General features: G+C 40.2%; 1 protein-coding gene across 13 annotated transcripts in view; it reads left to right on the forward strand.

Moving 5' to 3' along the window:
* Positions 1 to 19,031, forward strand: part of atp2b2 (ATPase plasma membrane Ca2+ transporting 2) — a 217,933-nt gene that overhangs the window by 163,564 nt on the left and 35,338 nt on the right. For 10 of the 13 annotated variants that reach the window (XM_022682415.2, XM_049471421.1, XM_022682416.2 and 7 more), the window contains 7 exons: positions 147 to 239; positions 3,282 to 3,323; positions 5,410 to 5,574; positions 5,756 to 5,970; positions 6,826 to 7,068; positions 15,701 to 15,942; positions 18,078 to 18,312. In XM_022682415.2, the coding sequence (XP_022538136.2) occupies positions 147 to 239; positions 3,282 to 3,323; positions 5,410 to 5,574; positions 5,756 to 5,970; positions 6,826 to 7,068; positions 15,701 to 15,942; positions 18,078 to 18,312 (1,235 nt within the window). The remainder of the gene's footprint in view (positions 1 to 146; positions 240 to 3,281; positions 3,324 to 5,409; positions 5,575 to 5,755; positions 5,971 to 6,825; positions 7,069 to 15,700; positions 15,943 to 18,077; positions 18,313 to 19,031) is intronic. The other 3 variants (XM_022682418.2, XM_007238027.4, XM_022682417.2) reach the window with 2 other exon arrangements.

The raw sequence follows: 19,031 nt of genomic DNA on the forward strand, positions 1-19,031 counted from the left end.
CACTGATGCCATCTCTTCTCCACATCTCCTCTCCATTGAAAGCAGCATATTTGAAAAGTGTACTAATCGTGGTGACGACGCTCTTAACCATGCTGTTTCTGTTCACTGTTATTTTTTTTATTTTTTTGCCCATTGTTATTCGCTAGACTGCTCCCATCCCTCCTCCCACCCCATCGCAACTATAGCTACCGATGGTGCTGCAGGCGCAAATGCCCCTGGTAATACCAGCCTAGTCAATGGTAGGTTGAGAAGACCTCCGTTGTCCCTCCCTCATGGCTCCATCCTTCTCTTTTTTTCCTCCTTTTCCCTCGTTTTTCCTCTCTAGCCGTCTGAGCAGCCCTCCTACTGCCTGCATGTCACCCGAAATCTGTGAATTCTTCTTTTCCTTCCTCTGTTTTGCCCCTTTTTTGGTTGAAGTACCTTTGATTTCTGAGTATAAATAGTTTTATCAGTTAACGCTAGTCAGCTAATGCTAGTCAGCTAATGCTAGGTATGGGTAGCCCAGCTGGGAACCTTTGGGAAGTTTTGTCTACGGTACCATGTTGCTCCACATATGGATGATGTCAGTGATGGGACCAGGAGGGGTTCAACATGGGCCCAATCTGAGCTGTAAACTGAACTCCATGGAGCCTAGATTGGACCCCAGTAAGATATAGATGTATTGTATTTATGGGACACATTTGGAAAGCCCAACTGGGTCCCATTTACAACACATTTACGAACCCACTCAGAGCCTATTCATAATGCCAACCAAAGCCCATGCTCCACCCATGCGAGCCCAAAGTGGGCATGTTCTCTGGGAACCTAAGGGAGATAAAAAGAAAGAAAGAAAAATAATAAAAGGAATATTTCAGTGATTAATTAAGTGAACAATTGATTGATTGATTGATTGATTGATTACTGACTTTGGACTTTGGATAGGCACCAATTTACATATCTCTGTAGACACACCCCCAAAAATGGGTTGTAGTTTTAGAGTAAGTTGAATAGTGGATAAACCAGAACTATTTTATGTGGTATTACTCCACTCACTACAGTCCAGTTTAAAAGCAAAACAGCACTACAAACAGGGAGTTTGTGGGAGTATATCTACAGAGGGCAGGTCAAGCCTTCAATTAAAAATAATTAAATGTAATATTTGCTAAACTAATTTACTCATATTATAATAAATACACATATACATCACTGTGTTCATTAAAACCTCAGAGCTTGATGATGGTAAATCAGGTGAGCTGCTGTTGGAATTAAACAGATTTACTTGGGGCGCTGGCTGGGGGTGTCCAGGAGAAATCTGCAACAGAGATTTGTTCTTCAGACTAGTCATCTTATAGAAATAGAAAGTAATAGAAATGCTTTCACCAAGTTTTTGTCTGACAGTGATGTCTATATGTAGCGTATGAATTTATCTAAGTCGGTAAGGACGTATATATCTAACCCACAGACCTAAAAGAAATACTGTATAACACTCTCAGTTACAGGTGCAGAATTCAGTAATTCAGTATTTTAGCAGTTCAGCGTTTGAATGTCTTTACTACTCTACCCTACTAGCCCCTCCCCCTGCCATCCGTGATGTTGCATGCTCCCACCCCCTGGTGTCTGACCTCCTGCATGTCCTGTGCGGTCGTGTACTGTTGCTCTACCCCTCGTTGTTGTTGTTTGTGTTCTGTGTGTGTTTGTTCTTCTTCCCCATTAAATTTCTGAATGGCTTTTTCTTGTATTGTTGATGTGTCAAACTTCTGATCATTAGACAGAACCACACATTGCTTCGGTCCTCTCAGAACTACAGTTCAGGGCCCAGAATTAGAGAAATGATACCCAGTGTCAAAAAGTTATGTTGTATAATAAGGGTGCTACAAGTAATGAGCAATGTCACAGAACAGAAGTCTTAAATCCATTTTTTTCTGTCCTGGACTTCCAGTGTTCCAGCTTCTGGTACTGATGTTATTATGAGCTATTTGTAAGATCTCCTAAAGGCTACTGTAGCATTAGCATCTATAGCAAATATATCTCATAAAATTACCTGAATGTATGTAAAATTCAAAGAGGTGCCTCTTCTGAGAACGGTTCTTCTACTGTTCTTCTAAGAATCATTTGTAGCACCTTTATTATTTAAGATGAGGTATTCTTTAAGATTAGCTAGATCACAAACATCTATACACTGAGAAAATTCAGGCATACTGTGGCATCTCATTCATAGCACTGAACTACATGAACAACATACACTATATGGCCAAAAGTTTGTGGACACTCCTTCATTTTAATGTATGAATGAATTAGGTTACTTTAAGTTAACTTTGAGTTGCAGCCATTGCTGACACACGTTTGCAAATGAATCTCTATAAAGAAGGATTATAACGACTAAAACTCGCTAGAACAGATAAACAGGGTGGTATAAAGTGGTATAGGCCCCCTGACCAATAAGCTGTGGAGCCATTAAACTGTGAATATGGAATGGTGGAGCTCCACCCAATACTTTTGGGATGAGTTGGTGATCATCCAACAAATGCAGCATTAGTAGAAATCATTACAACATGTTCGGAGAAAAGCACCAGATCCCCAGCTCTTATACTTTAGCTAACAGATTCCTGTTCCAATCAGCATCATCACAATTTGAGGGGTTTGTGAAAAATAGAGAGCACCACCTACTGCACCATCCCAGACAGAGCATGGTCAATTGTGCTATCTCAGACTCCGGCTGCTGAGGGAAGAGTAGCATGATCTGGGTCCCCTGCTAAACTACGTCAGCCAAATCCTCACAGTTCCAAAATCTAGTAGGAATCATTCGTCCCTGTATTGTACCGACAGCTACATCGATAAAAGCAGTAATTAACTCTTTTCAATAGCCTGATTTCAGAAGAAACAATGAGTGAATTAAACAATAATCAGGTGTCCCAATACTTTTGTACATATACAATAGTGTATATAAGTGCAAATTTTGCCACATAATTCAATTTAATTTGATATTTTTCTGGAAGTATCTGTTCTACAGATTTGGCAGGGAGGTTTAGGCTAATATAAAAACGAGTCAGCTACTCCGATCACTTTTGCTGAATCACACAGACTAGAACATTAGAGCTGTTCACCCGAACCCATACTGTACCTCAGTGCCTCATTATGAATAACTGTGTGTTATGTATGTTACTGTCACTGAGATGTTGATGAAATCTTCATCTTCTGTCTTCCTTTTTTATTTTGGTTTCACTGTTTATGTCCGTGTGATGAATGTTTTATCGTCTGCTTTCTGTTATTTTTGTTCCGTGTCTCGTATGTCTTCATCGTAGGTAAAATGCAGGATGGAAATATGGAGAACAACCAGACCAAAGGTAACCTACTTTCACTTTCCCGCTGGTTTCAGCTCTCAGTCTTTCTCTCTTGTGCTTCTACTTTTTCTTTTTTCTCTCTCCTCCCATCGCAGTGCAGATTGCAGCTCTGGCGTCTGTCTGTTTGCAGTTTGTCGTTTTCTTGAGTCTGGAGCTCTCTGCACTATTTTCATTAGGATCTGTTCTAAATCGTAAATGTTAGGAGTTTTGGGCTTTGATTTAATATAGGGATACTGTACACTATATGTCCAAAAATAAACACTCCTTCTAATAAACAAAGTGCCCTATTTTAGAAATCTATAGACAAGCCATCAAACGGGCAAGCCATCAAACACTTATTATTATAGATTTAGGGCATTTCAGTGTGTCTTTGCTGTTGTAAAGACAGGAAAAGTATGAATTGAAACATGCCTTTATTCTGTTTAAAGTTGATGTAGGTTTGTGCACCGCTGCATGTCCATGTGTGCCTAACAACCAGGGGTATACATGCGTTGGGTATGCACGTGTGTGGATAATTCACTGCCAAGATAGCAATGAACATTTGACGGATGGCTGTTGCCTAGGTTAATATATATAAAACAGACAGTATACCAAATATAAACAAATATTAAGGAATATACCCCTGAGAGGGAAAGAAGTCTCCTGCATTGAATGTGGGTTTGGAATCGGGATTTCTGCACAAGGCGCTTCGTTCTGAGTCTGTTCATTAGGACAGTTTTAGCCAGATGCCGCTGTTCTTCATCATTACCACCCACTGATCTGTCTACTGTGGGTGGTAATGACTTCTGTGATGTACGTGACACTCTAAGTAACAATTTACATACTGGTGTCCAATGTCTTTTGGCATGTCAGTCTATAATCCAAATACATGGTATTTTTACAGAATGTTCTTCTGAGTAAAAAGCAATTTGCTGACATTTTAGATGTTCCTTGTGTAGTTGCTGAAGTTAATGGAGATGCCTTGAATACAGTTATGACTGTTTACCATGCGGTGTTTTCAGGATAGCATCCACAGAGCATGGGCTTTTTAGGATGGTTTGATAGTTGATTAACTTGTGTTCACCTGTGTGTTTTTTTACAGTAGCTTCTTCAGGTCAGTGAACCTGAGGGCCATCTTCTTATCTCTGCTTATTAATGCTCTGTCCTACATTTTGGACTGCACTTCTGTTTACACTAACCCTGGATTCTGTATTTTATTTTAAGTGATAAGTGATGTGTATCCATACTAAGACAGTTTGACTAAAGTTTGCTTATTTTTGTTATTTTAAGTGGAGAGATGAGGCTAATGTATTCAGAAACTACCTGAATCCGATGTGCAAAAGTTAGAGTTTGGTAGATTTTTGCTTAAATTATGAAAAATTGGGCTCAACTACAGATATATACAGTATGTCCAAATATTTGTGCACACCTGTTTAGCTAAGTTGCACTCATAAGAAATATCAATCTGAACATTTTCATGAACTTTAAAAGTGTCTCTAAGTTCAGTTGAAAAGACCATCAAAAACTATATGATGAAACTGGCTCTCATCAGGACCAACCCAAGAAAAGAACAGCAAGAGTTACCTCTGTTGCACAGGATAAGTTCATCAGAGTTACCAGCCTCACAGTTAAAGAAGTTAACAGCACCCAGATAAGAGCACCTAAATGCCTAATTTACTACATGATTACTTGTGTTCCTTTATAGTCTGGATGACTTCAGTATTCATTTACAATGGAAAGAGAAAAAATAAAAACATTGAATGAGAAGGTGTGTCCAAACGTTTGACTAGTACTGTATATAACAGGTCTAAGTGAAATGATTAGCCTCATGGCTCCATTGCATAGCTAACAAAGCAAACATTAGATATCAAACTCATCTAGACTGATCGACTACAATTAAAATAAGGTGACAAAAAGTAAAATAAGGTGACAAAAAGGAAATAATATTGTTGTTAAGCTTCACAACAATTATGTCATGGTTACCATTGTCTGTACCCCCCAAAAAAAAAAGAAAATCTATTGATTGCTGAAGTCCTGAAAGTCTTGACGCAGCAGATCTCTAAACTGTCTGGCTCTCTGTAATCAGACTCTGTTCCTCTAACCGTTACAGTTAAGAAGCAGGATGGAGCCGCTGCGATGGAGATGCAGCCGCTGAAGAGTGCGGAAGGTGGAGAAACAGATGAGAAGGAGAAGAAGAAGTCCAGCGTCTCCAAGAAAGAGAAGTCCGTCCTTCAGGGCAAGCTAACCAAGCTGGCCGTGCAGATCGGCAAAGCAGGTACCTTCTGTACTGTATGTGGAGTTTTTGAAAGCTGTAGATGTTCCTGAGATTCCTTCATTGCTCCTGGATATCAACCTTTTCTGATTTGGAGTTTAAATTTTTGCCTTCAGAAGTTAAGAAAATACAACTCTAAATTTACACTCACTTATTGACTTTATACTGCATTATCTGTTCTCAGGTTTGCTGATGTCTGCCATCACGGTCATCATCCTGGTGCTCTACTTTGCCATTGATAACTTTGTGTACCAGAAGAGGCAGTGGCTGCCGGAATGTACTCCCGTTTACATCCAGTATTTCGTCAAGTTCTTTATCATCGGTGTGACTGTGCTGGTGGTGGCGGTTCCTGAGGGCCTCCCATTGGCTGTCACCATCTCCTTGGCCTACTCTGTCAAGGTATAGCTTAGCATCTGTTAATATACAGTAATTATCTCTGTGCCCAAAATCTGACTCTGCATATGGACCATTCTGAACCCATAGGCATTAGTGTGGAGTTGGTCCCCTTTTGCAGCTACTCTACATGTACAAAACTATTGGGACACCTCCATATTGATTTACAGGAGCTTATATGACACCCCATACTAAATCAGTGGGCATTAGTGTGAAGTTGGTCCCCCTTTGCAAAAGTATTGAGACACGTATACCATACACCTACAAGAACTTGTATTACAGTCCATTCTGAACTCATTGGCATTAACGTGGAGTTGGTTTCCCCATGAAAGTATTGGGACACCTCTTTAATAATTTACAGGAGCTTACATGGCATTGAATTTTAAATCAGCAGGCATTAGTGTGGAGTTGGTTTCTCTTTGTAGCTACACTATATGGACAAAAGCATTGGAATACCTATCCCATACAATCTACAATGGCTGGGATGACATTCCATTTTAATCCCCATAGGTATTAGTGTGGAGTTGGTCCCCCCTTGCAGCTACTTTTTATGGACAAAACTATTGGGACACCTCCATATTAACTCCCTTTTTTGCCATTATGCTCTATATAATGTATATAATAGGTCTAAAGAGATAAACTCTAAATTTAAAGTAATACAATCTGTTAAATCCCGATTCTTCACTTGATTAACTGCATTTCAACAGACCTGTTGCTAAATAATTTTAAGCTAAAAGGAATTTAAAGCAGAAATCCTACTAATACAAAAGAATGAGTACAGTAAATATATATAAGGAAAAGTATCAATATGGCAGCGGTCTGATGCTTCTGTTTGTGTTTTGTTTTTAATGATACATCTAGAAAATGATGAAGGACAACAATCTGGTTCGTCACTTGGACGCCTGTGAGACCATGGGCAATGCTACGGCTATCTGCTCGGACAAGACCGGCACTTTGACCACTAACAGGATGACTGCAGTGCAGTTTTACACGGGGGATGTTCACTACAAAGAGATCCCGGACCCCAGCTCCATCCCACCCAAAACCCTGGACCTGCTGATCCATGCTATATCCATCAATAGCGCCTACACCTCTAAAATCCTGGTATGGATTCATTCTGTTCTTCTGCTGGTTACAACTTTCAGTCTCACTTCATTCTTAACGAATGTATTAAGTTAACATATCTGTTGGGATCATTTAACTTGATTAAATGATTGTTCTTTAAATAAGGAATAGTTAATAGATAGATGAACACATTTTTGGTATATTTTGAGTTGAGGTGTATTGATGTGTGTTAAGTTATACTGACTGTTTCAGGTACCGTAAATGATCTTTAGCTGACGGTAATGCTCGTGTCTTTACAGTGTAAAACCTGTTTTCTGTAGATAAACTGAAATATTTATTTTTAGTGAAATACATTATACTACTTTCTAAAATAAAAAAATACAGGACTCATTTGTAAGCTCCCTCTAGAGTCATTTCATGATATAACGGGAGGCCAGAAAGTGATAAGACTCTCCATAAATGGCTCTGGTACAGCAGGAGATGTGCTTTGGGCCCGTGGTCCTCTCTTCCTTCATAAAATTCCACTTCCACAGTGTAGGAAGCCACTGCTCCTGACTCCCAGTTGCCAACTGAATGAGATATTTAGCATGCCAAATTTTTGCCAATGAAAAACCGTCTGTGACTGAAAAACTGGGCTAAAATCTTTTCTTAATGTTGTAGGCTATAAAAGCAAGTTTACCATTTCCTTGTTCCAGAGTGAAGGTATATGTTGGCTAAATGCTGCAGGTACAATGAATGTGTTACTGCAGAAATATATAACTGTGTTATCAAGGTTTTACTGATATATGCAATAGAAAAATCCCTTTGGTTCAATAGAGAACCATATTTATAGAGATCTGTGGGTGTGAAGAAAGTTTTTAAAAGTTAAAAGAAAATATTTTTCCAATAGCACCATGTTTTTTTTAGCACCAAGTTTGCAGGTGGACAAAGCAGTTAATCATCTTTGAATGTCTTTTTAGAATTATTTGTGGCTGAATGATACCATAATCAGTGATGAATCCCCAGATTTCTATAGCATAAGCATGGAATTTTAAAGGAATGGTTAATAATTAGATTAAAAATAGCAATTCAGGCTTAGTATAACTACAGAATATACCCTACATAGTTGACCTCCTTTCAGATCTAGATCCAGTGCCTTGGTTCCTCAGCTGAATTACTTACTTATGTAGTGGCCTAGTAACAAAAGGCACATTGTCTGGTATTAAAATCCCACCACAGCTGGACCACAGAGCCAGATTTAATACTCTCTTAATAAAGTAACATAGGCTACATTCCTGAGGGTCTCTGTGAATTCTGCTACCAAAAGACAATGAAAACCAAAATGAAATGCTAATTTGCACCAGCTTCCCTTGATATATTTCAAATTAAGCAGCTCATTAATTACGACGATCCTTCTCAGAATCACACTTCAGACAATCAATATGAACGCTTTTATAATTAGAAAGAAAGAGACCCTGAGCATTAAAACATTAAAATAGAAGCAACTTAAAGTGCCACCAGTTGCTCCCTATACGCAGAACCCGGTTCTAACATGGGAGATGTCCTACATTTGGCAGAGCTCAGATGAAATTGTGCTAATTGGAATAATCACTGTGCTGCCATCTGTTTAGCCCTTTACTGTGGCTTGTCTCTCGTTCTACTGCGGGATTCATTAAAAGGAAAGTAGTTTATGGGAGTGTTTTTTTTTTGTCTTTTTGATATAAAATAAGATTCGTATTTATTAAAGAGTCGCTCAGCCCTGCAGGAAGTTAGCGTTTACAATGTTATTGGCCACAGCGAGACAGTGTGACATTTGCTGGGTTACTTAGAGTAATTTCTGAAATGCTGCTCATGTGTATAATAGCACTTAAAATGTCAGGCTACTAAGCAATGCCCTACATTGCCACCACTCCAGTGTTAACATGCTGTCTTTGGGGCTCATCCCACATTGCTACTACGGTGTTAGCACTTAATTTATGGCCCTCATCCTGCATTGGTACTAGCCTTCCAGCATCACTCCTGTGGAGTTAGCTTGCTGGCTCTGGGTCTCATCCCACAATGATAGCACAGTGTTAGCAGGCCAGCTAAGGGCCTTATCACACATTGCTAGCACATAAAGGGCCTTATCACACATTGCTAGCACATAAAGGGCCTTATCACACATTGCTAGCACATAGTATTAGCATGCTGGCTAGGGGTGTGGCCTCACATTGCTACTGTTAGGATAGTCCACCAGCTAAGAGCCTCATCCAACATTGACACCGGCCTCCCAACATCGCAACCATGGCATTAACATCACATCTACAGGACTTATCTCACATTGCTACTGTGGTATTAGCACACTAGCAGATGCCTTAGCATGCAATAGTTACAGGCCTTAGCCCACATCAACACCAGCCTCCAGCCAACATCGCTACTGTAGTACTGTATGTCCTACATTGCTACCATTGTGTTAGCATTATACCTACAGGCCTCAAACCACATTAATATCAGCCTCCCAACATTGCTTCTGTAGCATTAGCATGCTAGCTGGGGGCCTTATCCCACATTGCCACCATTACATTAGCCTGCCAGCCACAGACCACATCCCACAATGATACCAGCCTTCCAATATTGCTACCAAGGCAATAGCCTACTAGCTATGAGCTTCAAGCCACATTGGTACCAGTCAAACAGCATCACATTAATTTCATGCTCCACAATGATACCAGCCTTCCAAAATTGCTACAGCGGTTTCATCATACACTGCTACCATGATGTTAGCAGGCTAGCTATTAGCCTCATCCCCTAGATGTTAATTTGTCAGCTACAGGCATCATCCCACATCGATACCAGTGTCCCAACATCACTAATGTGCATGCAGTAGTATGGCCCACATTGGTACAGTGGCATTAGCATGCTAGTTATGGGCCTCGTCCCACATCACTACTTGACTCGTCTCAGGAATTACAGTACACTCAGCTTAATGTGGTGCAGTCTTCATTCGACACTGCCACTGGCTTTAAAGCTTTATAGGAAATCGTCAATGTATATTTTTTCTTTAGGGTTCTATAGTGAACTCCCTCGAGAAACACTCTCCGTCTGGAATCTACAGATTCTGCAGATCTAGTTTAACAGGAAGTAGATGCTCGGGAGTCTCCCTCTCAGCAGGCTGGCACCACTGCTTGCGTAACTCCTCCCCCGAGACTGTGCCGGGAACGCTTTGATAAGCGCACAAAGGAAGAGTGTGATATCTATATCATTTCAATTGTCTGCTTAATTCCGTGCGAAGTCAGCAGAAGCCTCTTTATGCCATCCTTGGAGAGCTTCCCGAAGCCTGCACAGTTCCCCCGCTGTAACGCTTTAATGCTGCGTTATGTAATCAGTGTGTGCCCTGCTCTTCACCCACCTGCCAGCCAGGGTTCTTATTATAAACTTTCTGCAGTCTCCGCCTCTACCCACCACTGCTGCAGCCTGAGACCAATCTGTCGTCCAGAAGAGCAGAAATACTTAGTCAGTGTGGCTACAGAACCACTTCCACTTCTACTGCAATCCAGTAGCCTGGAGACCTGTAATGTAGACATGTAAGTTGTTCAGTACCTTACCTACTTTTTGAAATATTCTGATGAACTTGAGTGACATCCCATTCTTAAGCTGGAAGGTTTTATATGATGTCTACCCACCTTTGCAGCTATAACAGCTTCAGCTGGGAACTTTGGAATATTTTTACAAGGTTTAGGAGTGTGTTAATGGCAATTTTTGACCATTCTTCAAAAGGCACATTTGTGAGGTCAGACACTGATGTTGGACAAGAAGTTCTGGCTCGCTATCTCTGCCCGTATTCATCCCAAAAGTTGAATTAGGTTTGAGCTCAGACAAGTTCTTCCACACCAAACTCGCTTATCCATGTCTTTATGGGCCTTGTTTCATGCACTAGCGAGCAGTCAGGTTGGAACAGGAAGGGGCTGTCCCCAAACTGTTCCTGCAAGAGCATCGAACAGTTTGAATAGTGTGAAATGTGTTTCTTATATCTCTTGATATGCGGAAGCATTGAGTTTCTTTCACTAGAACTAAGGGACTGAGCTCACTTTCTGAAAAACTTGGTAAAATGGAGTCAGACTAGTACCGTTCTCCTGGCAACAGGCAAACCCAGACTCATCTATCATGTTACCAAATGGGGAAGTGTGATTCGTCATCACTGCTTTAGACTCCAGTGTGCGTAACAACATGAATCTTGTATTTTAATACCTAAACATTAAAGACAACTGTTAAAATAAAAAATAAAACTCTAAAAATAGTTGTTAAAATGAGTAAACCCACAGTTGGTGGGTTTTAGTGAGTCAGCTTCTAAGATCTGTATGGCCATTGTCACTTCTATCCTTAGTGCACTAAGCCAAGATCAGGAGCTGTATTCACAAAAAAGACAGAAAAAAATACTTGAAATTATTAAGTTGATTTGTGAAGAGAGATTAGCTTTTTTTTAATAACTTAAAGCATTAAAATAAGTTAAAAAAAACACATCTATGAAGAACATTTGTGAATTATAGCTTGATTTAATTGGTTTAATTGGTTCTTTATTGTTGCTTTTTTTCACTTTTTGACATGGATCTGCCAGATTTTCTTTTTAGAATGATTAATAAACCAATAGAAATGCTCCAAAATTACTTGGAATGAAACCTTCCATTATTTTTTTTTTCTTTTCCTTTAAAGATGTTCATTTATTTGAGATTTTGCATGACAGTGATAGTATCGCCATTTAAAATGGTCAATATATGGGCTAGTAATATTTTGATTTAGATTTCCATTGTTTGCAAGTGTCAGTAGGCTATTGCAGTGTGTTAGTACTGTAGCTTTGGACTTAGCAGTAGAAGGTTTGTTAGATTTGTGAAATCAGATCCCGACTGAAGGCTGGAGACGCTGCTTCCATGTACACTGATACGCCCGGCTGTAGTCTGAGCTGTACGCCCACTTCCTGCAAAGCTGCTCTCGAGTTGCCCCAACCACCTGTTCTGTCAGACCTGCAGGCCTCAAACACTGATGTCACTTGGACTGAACCCCATGCATCTTTAATCCCAGGTCCGGTGTTCGTACTCGGAAACCCTGTTTTAGTGCTTTAGAAAGGACAGTTCTGTAGGTCAGCGACTGCTTGTTGTTGGTAAATAACTGGACTTTTAGCTGCATGCATTTCCTTCCTGTAACAAACCAAATCTTGCACAGTTTCTGTGTAGAGAACCTTGACAACTAGAAGAACATGCAGTACTTAAAGTGTTGTTTCATACAATGCTAAACCTTTTGAATATGGCAACCTAAACAATAATTATGAATGGTTCTGTGTAGCACCAAAAGGTATATATAACATCTTTAAACTTTACATTTTAATTTATATTTAAAAGATACAGATGCTTGAAGGTTAGGATGTTTGGCTCTCAACACTGGGTTCTCTGGTTCAAGTCCCTACCTGAGTGGAGTTCCTATGTTTTTCCAGTGCCTGCATGAGCTTCCTCTGGGGCTCAGATTTTCTCACAATTCCCAAAATATTGTGAATTGAGAATGGATTGGCAATGGGGCTCAATGTGTGGAAACATCAAATGCAGGGAGGCCAGTCATTTCTGATGTAATGCGAATCTCTTGCTCGACTGTCCCACTCGCAAAGAAAACAACAATACTTCATACCCACTAAAATTGCAAGAACCTTAAGATCACCACACGATACGTTCCAGTTGCACATTGAATATTAAATGTGGTTTAACAAAAACTGCATGTTGTCATACATCTATTTCATATGAACGACATGTAAACGGCATCAAAAAGTCCTTTTGAAACATTAAAAATTTCAATAGAAAATAAAATAAAGAAAAAATAGATTATTTAAACAGTCTTATTTCAAGTATTTTAATTGCATTTTTAATGATTAGTAGTATCTTGACATTGTACCAAATTAAATAAAATGGAAGTGCAGACTTTCCTTTTTTCCTTCATTACATAACCTGGTCAGAAAGCCTGGTCAGGAAATTCATGGTTAAAACCTATGAAGAATTTATGTTCGAGAAGAGTGTCATAGAGGCCATCCTTGGATGCTCATTATAATAAGAGCAGCACGTGCTTTCTACAGTCACTCGAACCACTGTATAATTACCTGAAGTGAGGTCACGCGAGGGGTCAGCGACAGATCAGCTTTCTTTTCTTTAGTTAATTGGTGACTCCCCGGGCCTGCTGAGCTTCTGTCAACTGGATTCTGTTCACCCTGTTCACCCAACCCTCAAACAGCTGCCCACTGGCTGCCAGCACAGCATGGCTTCACTGCAGCATGAATTAACTCTACTGAGTGGAACTGCTCACTCTGGGTCAGAATGTGGTGCGTACCCAAAGAACATCGCTGACCATCCCTGCTGCTGGTACTGGCTGAGCATTGGTTGTTGTCCAGTTGACTGTACCCACACTGAAATTGCCACTGATTAAACAATCTTTGGTGGACTTAAAGATCTGCTCTTAAGCTAATGGAGTGTAATGATTGGAATGAGTGCTAGGAATAGCCCAATTATAAATAAATGTCATATTTGTTTGGTATGAGGGTCATTAATAGAATACTGTACCTTTTGGCATCTCATAACTTCAAATTACACAGAAATTGCATTTTCCAGCTTAAACACTTTTTATTATGCATTTGTCCATCCAGTTACAGCAGACCTCAATACAGGATGAACATCTTTATTGATATCTTGACTCAGACTCAACAACTATATGTCTTGGTTTTAACTCAGATTCGACAACCAAAAGTTTTGCTTTTGACTCAGACTTAACAACTACATTTTTTTATCTTGACTTAGTCTCAGCAACTAAAAGTCTTTGTTTTTACTCAGACTCAACAACTAAACTTTGGTCTTGACTTGCCAACTAAAAGCCTTGTCGCTGACTCAGATTTATCAACTAAAAGTTTGGTTTTAACTCAGACTCAACTACTAAAAGTTTGGCTTTTGACTCAGACTTAGCAACTAAACGTTTGGTCTTGACTCAGATTTAACTAATAAAAGTTTAAATTTTTACTCAGAATCAACAACTTAATGTTTGGTTTTGATTTAGACTCAGCAATTAAACGTTTGGTCTGGACCAATACTTAACAAATAAAAGTTTAAATTTTTACTCAGACTCAACAACTACAAGTTTGGTTTTGACTCCGACTCAGCAACTAAATGTCTTCGTCTTAGGCTTGGCAACTAAAGATGTTAGTTATGACTAACGTTATGAGGTATTATGTATGCCATATGTTGCATTATAACAGTGATTTAAAGGAAGTGTTACCAGGAGCTCTATCCTCTACGTAAATATTAAATATCGCCCCATGACTTCGTCCAAAACCTGTCCCGGTTTTTGGGCGAAGCCGCTAGTCCGGCTGCAGCAGCACCATGTGGCCTGAGGTGTTCGCCAAGACCCACAAGATGCCTCTAACCCCCCGTTCCTCACCGCCTCGTTGTCTGAACCCGGACCTGTCACTTTGAGTATGGATAAAGGGGTGAAATCAAAGAGGTGCCATCACAATGACCTTACTGGGGGCACGGAAGGCGGCGAGTGACGCGGTGCCCTGCAGCTACTGTGGAGTAGAGGGTGGCAGCCCCGTGTCGAGCGGCGCTGGAAAGAGGAAGTGAGTCTGCCAGCTCTCGCTCTGCCATATGCCAAGGCTCGCAGGAGAGTGGGCTGACCGGGGAGAGGACAGCCGTTCGGCCGGACTTCGCATGCCAACCGATCTCCTCAGGGTGCCCCAAAACCCGCATCAGATCGGGTGTTCAAAGCGGTGCACTCAAGGATGGTCAGATATTAAGCAGGGGTGTGAACAAGTTTTTGCCTCCTTACCAAATTTTTCAATTTGAAAATTTTAAAACAAGAAAAGACGATATGAGTAAATACAATTTCATTTCAATGCACTGAAATAAAAATGTACTCAAATCAACTATCACCCACTGGAAAAAGAAAATCAATTGTAAACCTAATATCAGAGAAACAACTGCCATCAAATATTTGCATTTAATTTTGGCCAACTTTTCATTTCAGAATTGATTTTATCCAACATTTGTTTGTTTTTTTAAGCATGTACCACCCATAGTGTTTTAGTACTCAGATTCAGGTCTTTAGACTGGTCTTAGGACTATAAACGAGAGGACTTGGTCTTGTCTCAATTTCAGTTTTATTAAGATTTTGATTTGCTTTGGTCTTCAGGTGAGGGGGACTTGGAAATGGTTTTATTGACTAGTTTCGTCTATGTATAATGAATGTACAGTTAATTACAAATCTTGAGCTAAAAATATTGGTCTTAACGCAGATTTGACAGCTACAAATTTTGATTTTGACTGAGACTCAACAATAAAAAAATATTGACTTTGACTTAACAAAAAATCTTGCTGCTGACTCATACTCAATAATATTTCGGTATTGACTCAGACTCAACTAAGCGTTTTTGTTTGGACTGACACTCTACAACTAAACATCTTGGTCTTGACTCAAACACTAAAAATTTTTGACACGATTGAGACTCAACAAATAAAAAAGTTGGTCTTCAATATCTTGAAACCCTCTTAATATCCTTAAAAATAAACAAGCATTTTTGTTAATGTGTTTAAAACTGTTTTTCTTTGCTGATCTCTGTTCTGATTGGCTTGTCTGTACTTTGTGTTTTTTGGGTCTGATTTTTGTTATTCTGTGCTTTGTGTTTTTTTTTTAGCCTCCAGATAAGGAGGGTGGTCTCCCCAAGCAGGTGGGCAACAAAACAGAATGTGGCCTATTAGGACTGGTTATAGACCTGAAGCGAGACTACCAGCCCATCCGGAACCAGATCCCAGAGGAGAAGCTTTACAAGGTCTACACCTTCAACTCTGTCAGGAAGTCCATGAGCACTGTAACCAAACTTCCAGATGGCAGCTTCAGGATGTACAGCAAAGGAGCCTCTGAGATTGTCCTCAAGAAGTAAGTGCCTTTATGTTGTTTAATTTTTTTTTTTTTTTTGGTCCAGCAGTGCAGGTTTCAGTCTATGACCTAGTCTACCAATCTTAACCTCAGTTCTGCACTAGTAATCTCAGTCTTGGCCATGGAACAGCAATCTCAGTATTTGTTACAGACTACCAATTACAATCTAAGTTCAATACTATCTGATCTTTGTCCTTGATTACCAATCCCAGTCTTGGTCCTGAATGTCCTATCTTAATCTTAATCCTGGAGTCCCAGTCTCAATCCTGGACTACCAGTCTTAATTATGGTTCTGGACTACTAATCTCAGTGCTGTTTTAACCATACTAATCTAATTTCTGGACTACCAGCCTCAATATTGGACTAGACTACAAATGTTAGCCTTGGTCCTGTACTACCAATTTTAGTTGTGTCCTAGACTACCATTCTAAATTTGGTCCTGGACTACCAGTCTTAATCTTGGTCTTCCAATCTCATTGTAGGTCCTGGGATTATCTTTCTCAATTTTGGTGCTAAATGACTACTCTGAAACTTGGTCCTTGATTACCAATTTGAGTATTGGTCCTGGATGACAAATTACAATGTTGGTTCTGGCTACCAATCATAATGTTGGACTACCAATCTCAGACTAGGTCCTTCTTCACCTATCTAAGTTTTGATCCTTTGTCAACAATTGTAAACTTGTTCCTGGATAACCGGTCTCAATCATGGTCAAAGAATACAGATTTCAATCTCGGTCTGCTGCTAATCTTAGTTTTGTCATTGACTTCAGTGTTAGTATTGGTCTTGGATTACCTATTTAAATCACGGTCATACAATACCAATCTCAATGTTGGTCTTGGATTGTCAACCTCAGTCATGGAAGACCAGTTGTAGTCTTGGTCTTGGACTACCAGTTGCGGCCTAACCAAATTCAGTATTGACCAATCACAGTCTTGGTCCTGGACTACCAGTATCAATATTGGTCCTAGACTGACAGTCTCAGTCTTGACCAATCTCAATATTGACTACTCAGCCTAGGTCCTGGACTACCATACTCAACCTTGGGCTGGACTAACTGTTTCAGTCTTGATCCTGGACTACCAGTATCAGTCTTGGCCCTGAACTACCAGTATCAGTCTTGACCAATCTCAATCTTGGTCCTGGACTACCAGTCTTAGTCTTGGTCCTGTACTACCACTCTCAGTCTTAACCAATCTCAGTATTGACCAGTCTCAGTCTTGGTCCTGGACTACCAGTCTCAGTTTAGGTCCTGGGCTACCAGTCTCAGTTTTGGTCCTGGCCTGCCAGTCTTAGTCTTGACCAATCTTAATCTTGGACTTCTAATCTCAGTCTTTGTCATGGAATACCAGTCTCAGTCTTGGTCCCAGATTACTAGTCTCAGTTTTGACCAATTTCAATATTGATCGATCACAGTCTTGGTCCTGGACCACCAATTATAGGCTTGGTCATGGACTAGCAGTCTCAGTGTTGGTCCCAGACTAGCAGTCTTAGTTTTGGCCAATCTCAGTCTTGGTCCTAGACTACCAGTCTCAATATTGGTCCTGGACTATCAGTCTCACTCTTGGTCCTGGACTACTAGTCTCAATCTTGGTTCCGGACTACTAATCTCAGTCTTGGTCCTGGACTACCAATCTCAGTCTTGGTCCTGGACTACCAATCTCAGACTTGGTCCTAGACTAGCAGTCTCACTCTTGGTTCTGAACTACTAGTCTCAGTCTTGGTCCTGGACTACCAGTCTCAGATTTGGTCCTGGACTACCAATCTCAGTCTTGGTCCTAGACTAGCAGTCTCAGTCTTGGTCCTGGACTACCAGTCTCAGATTTGGTCCTGGACTACTAATCTCAGTCTTGGTCCTAGACTACCAGTCTCAGAATTAATCCTGTACTACTAGTCTCAGTCTTGCTCCTGGACTACCAGTCTCAGTCTTGGTTCTGGACTACCAGTCTCAGCCTTGGTCCTGGACTACCAGTCTCAGTCTTGGTCCTGGACTACCAGTCTCAGTCTTGACCAATCTTAAGATTCTTGGCTCCTGGATGCTGTACAGTAGAGAGATTGTAATGCTGTGACATTTTGTGAAAGGGGTATTTGAGACGTTGTTTCTGATAGTACTGACTCTAGTGATGTTGCTGCAGGTGTTCTCGTATCCTGAATGAAGTGGGAGAGCCACGGGTTTTCCGGCCGCGGGACCGAGATGAGATGGTGAAGAAGGTGATTGAACCGATGGCCTGCGATGGACTCAGGACCATTTGTGTGGCGTACCGTGACTTCCCCGGAAACCCCGAGCCTCAGTGGGAGGACGAGAACAACATTGTGTCTGATCTGACGGCGATCTGCGTGGTCGGAATTGAAGATCCGGTCAGACCAGAGGTGAGGAGTATTCTGTTGTTCAAATGTTTCTGGAGAAGGCTTTTAGCAAATGTTATTTTATAGTTACGCGTGTTACAGACATAGGTAAATGTAGACTGCTCAATTGGGACTATTGGGAGGAGGTTCACCAGTGGTTTGCATATCATAACCCTAGTGTGTCCCAATACTTTGGGTATATTTTATTAATCAAAGTGTTTTTAGTGCAGGTTTGTCTAAATAATAATAAGACAGCTCTCTTTTGAACATTTGATGTCAAAATAATTACATAATTGCAGTTAATTACAGTTATAATTATGGCAAAAAGAGTAATAACTAAATGTTGACCACAAGTCAGTGTTTCTACATTAAAGAAAAAAATCTCAATAGTGAATGATGAAAAGCATTACTGTATTCTGACATTACTTTATTTGTCATAGTTTGAAGCACCTAAGCTGTTTTACAGTCATTTGCTAAATGCAGCATTTTGCTAATTACAGCATTTTGATAATTGGCATAAAAGTTCTAATTTGCCCAAAAGTGTTTGTTTTGTGTATTATTCTTAAACAATATACAGCTCTAAATAAGAGACTCAAAAATGTTGAGTTTCCTTGATTTTACAAAATTAAAACCTTCTGGAACATAATAAAGAGGAAGATGGATGATCACAAGCCATCAAACCAAGCTGAACTGCTTGAATTTTTACAGCAGGAGTGGCATAAAGTTATTCAAAAGCAGTGTGT

Source organism: Astyanax mexicanus, chromosome 24 (assembly GCF_023375975.1).
Source record: "Astyanax mexicanus isolate ESR-SI-001 chromosome 24, AstMex3_surface, whole genome shotgun sequence".
Taxonomy (NCBI): domain Eukaryota; kingdom Metazoa; phylum Chordata; class Actinopteri; order Characiformes; family Acestrorhamphidae; genus Astyanax; species Astyanax mexicanus.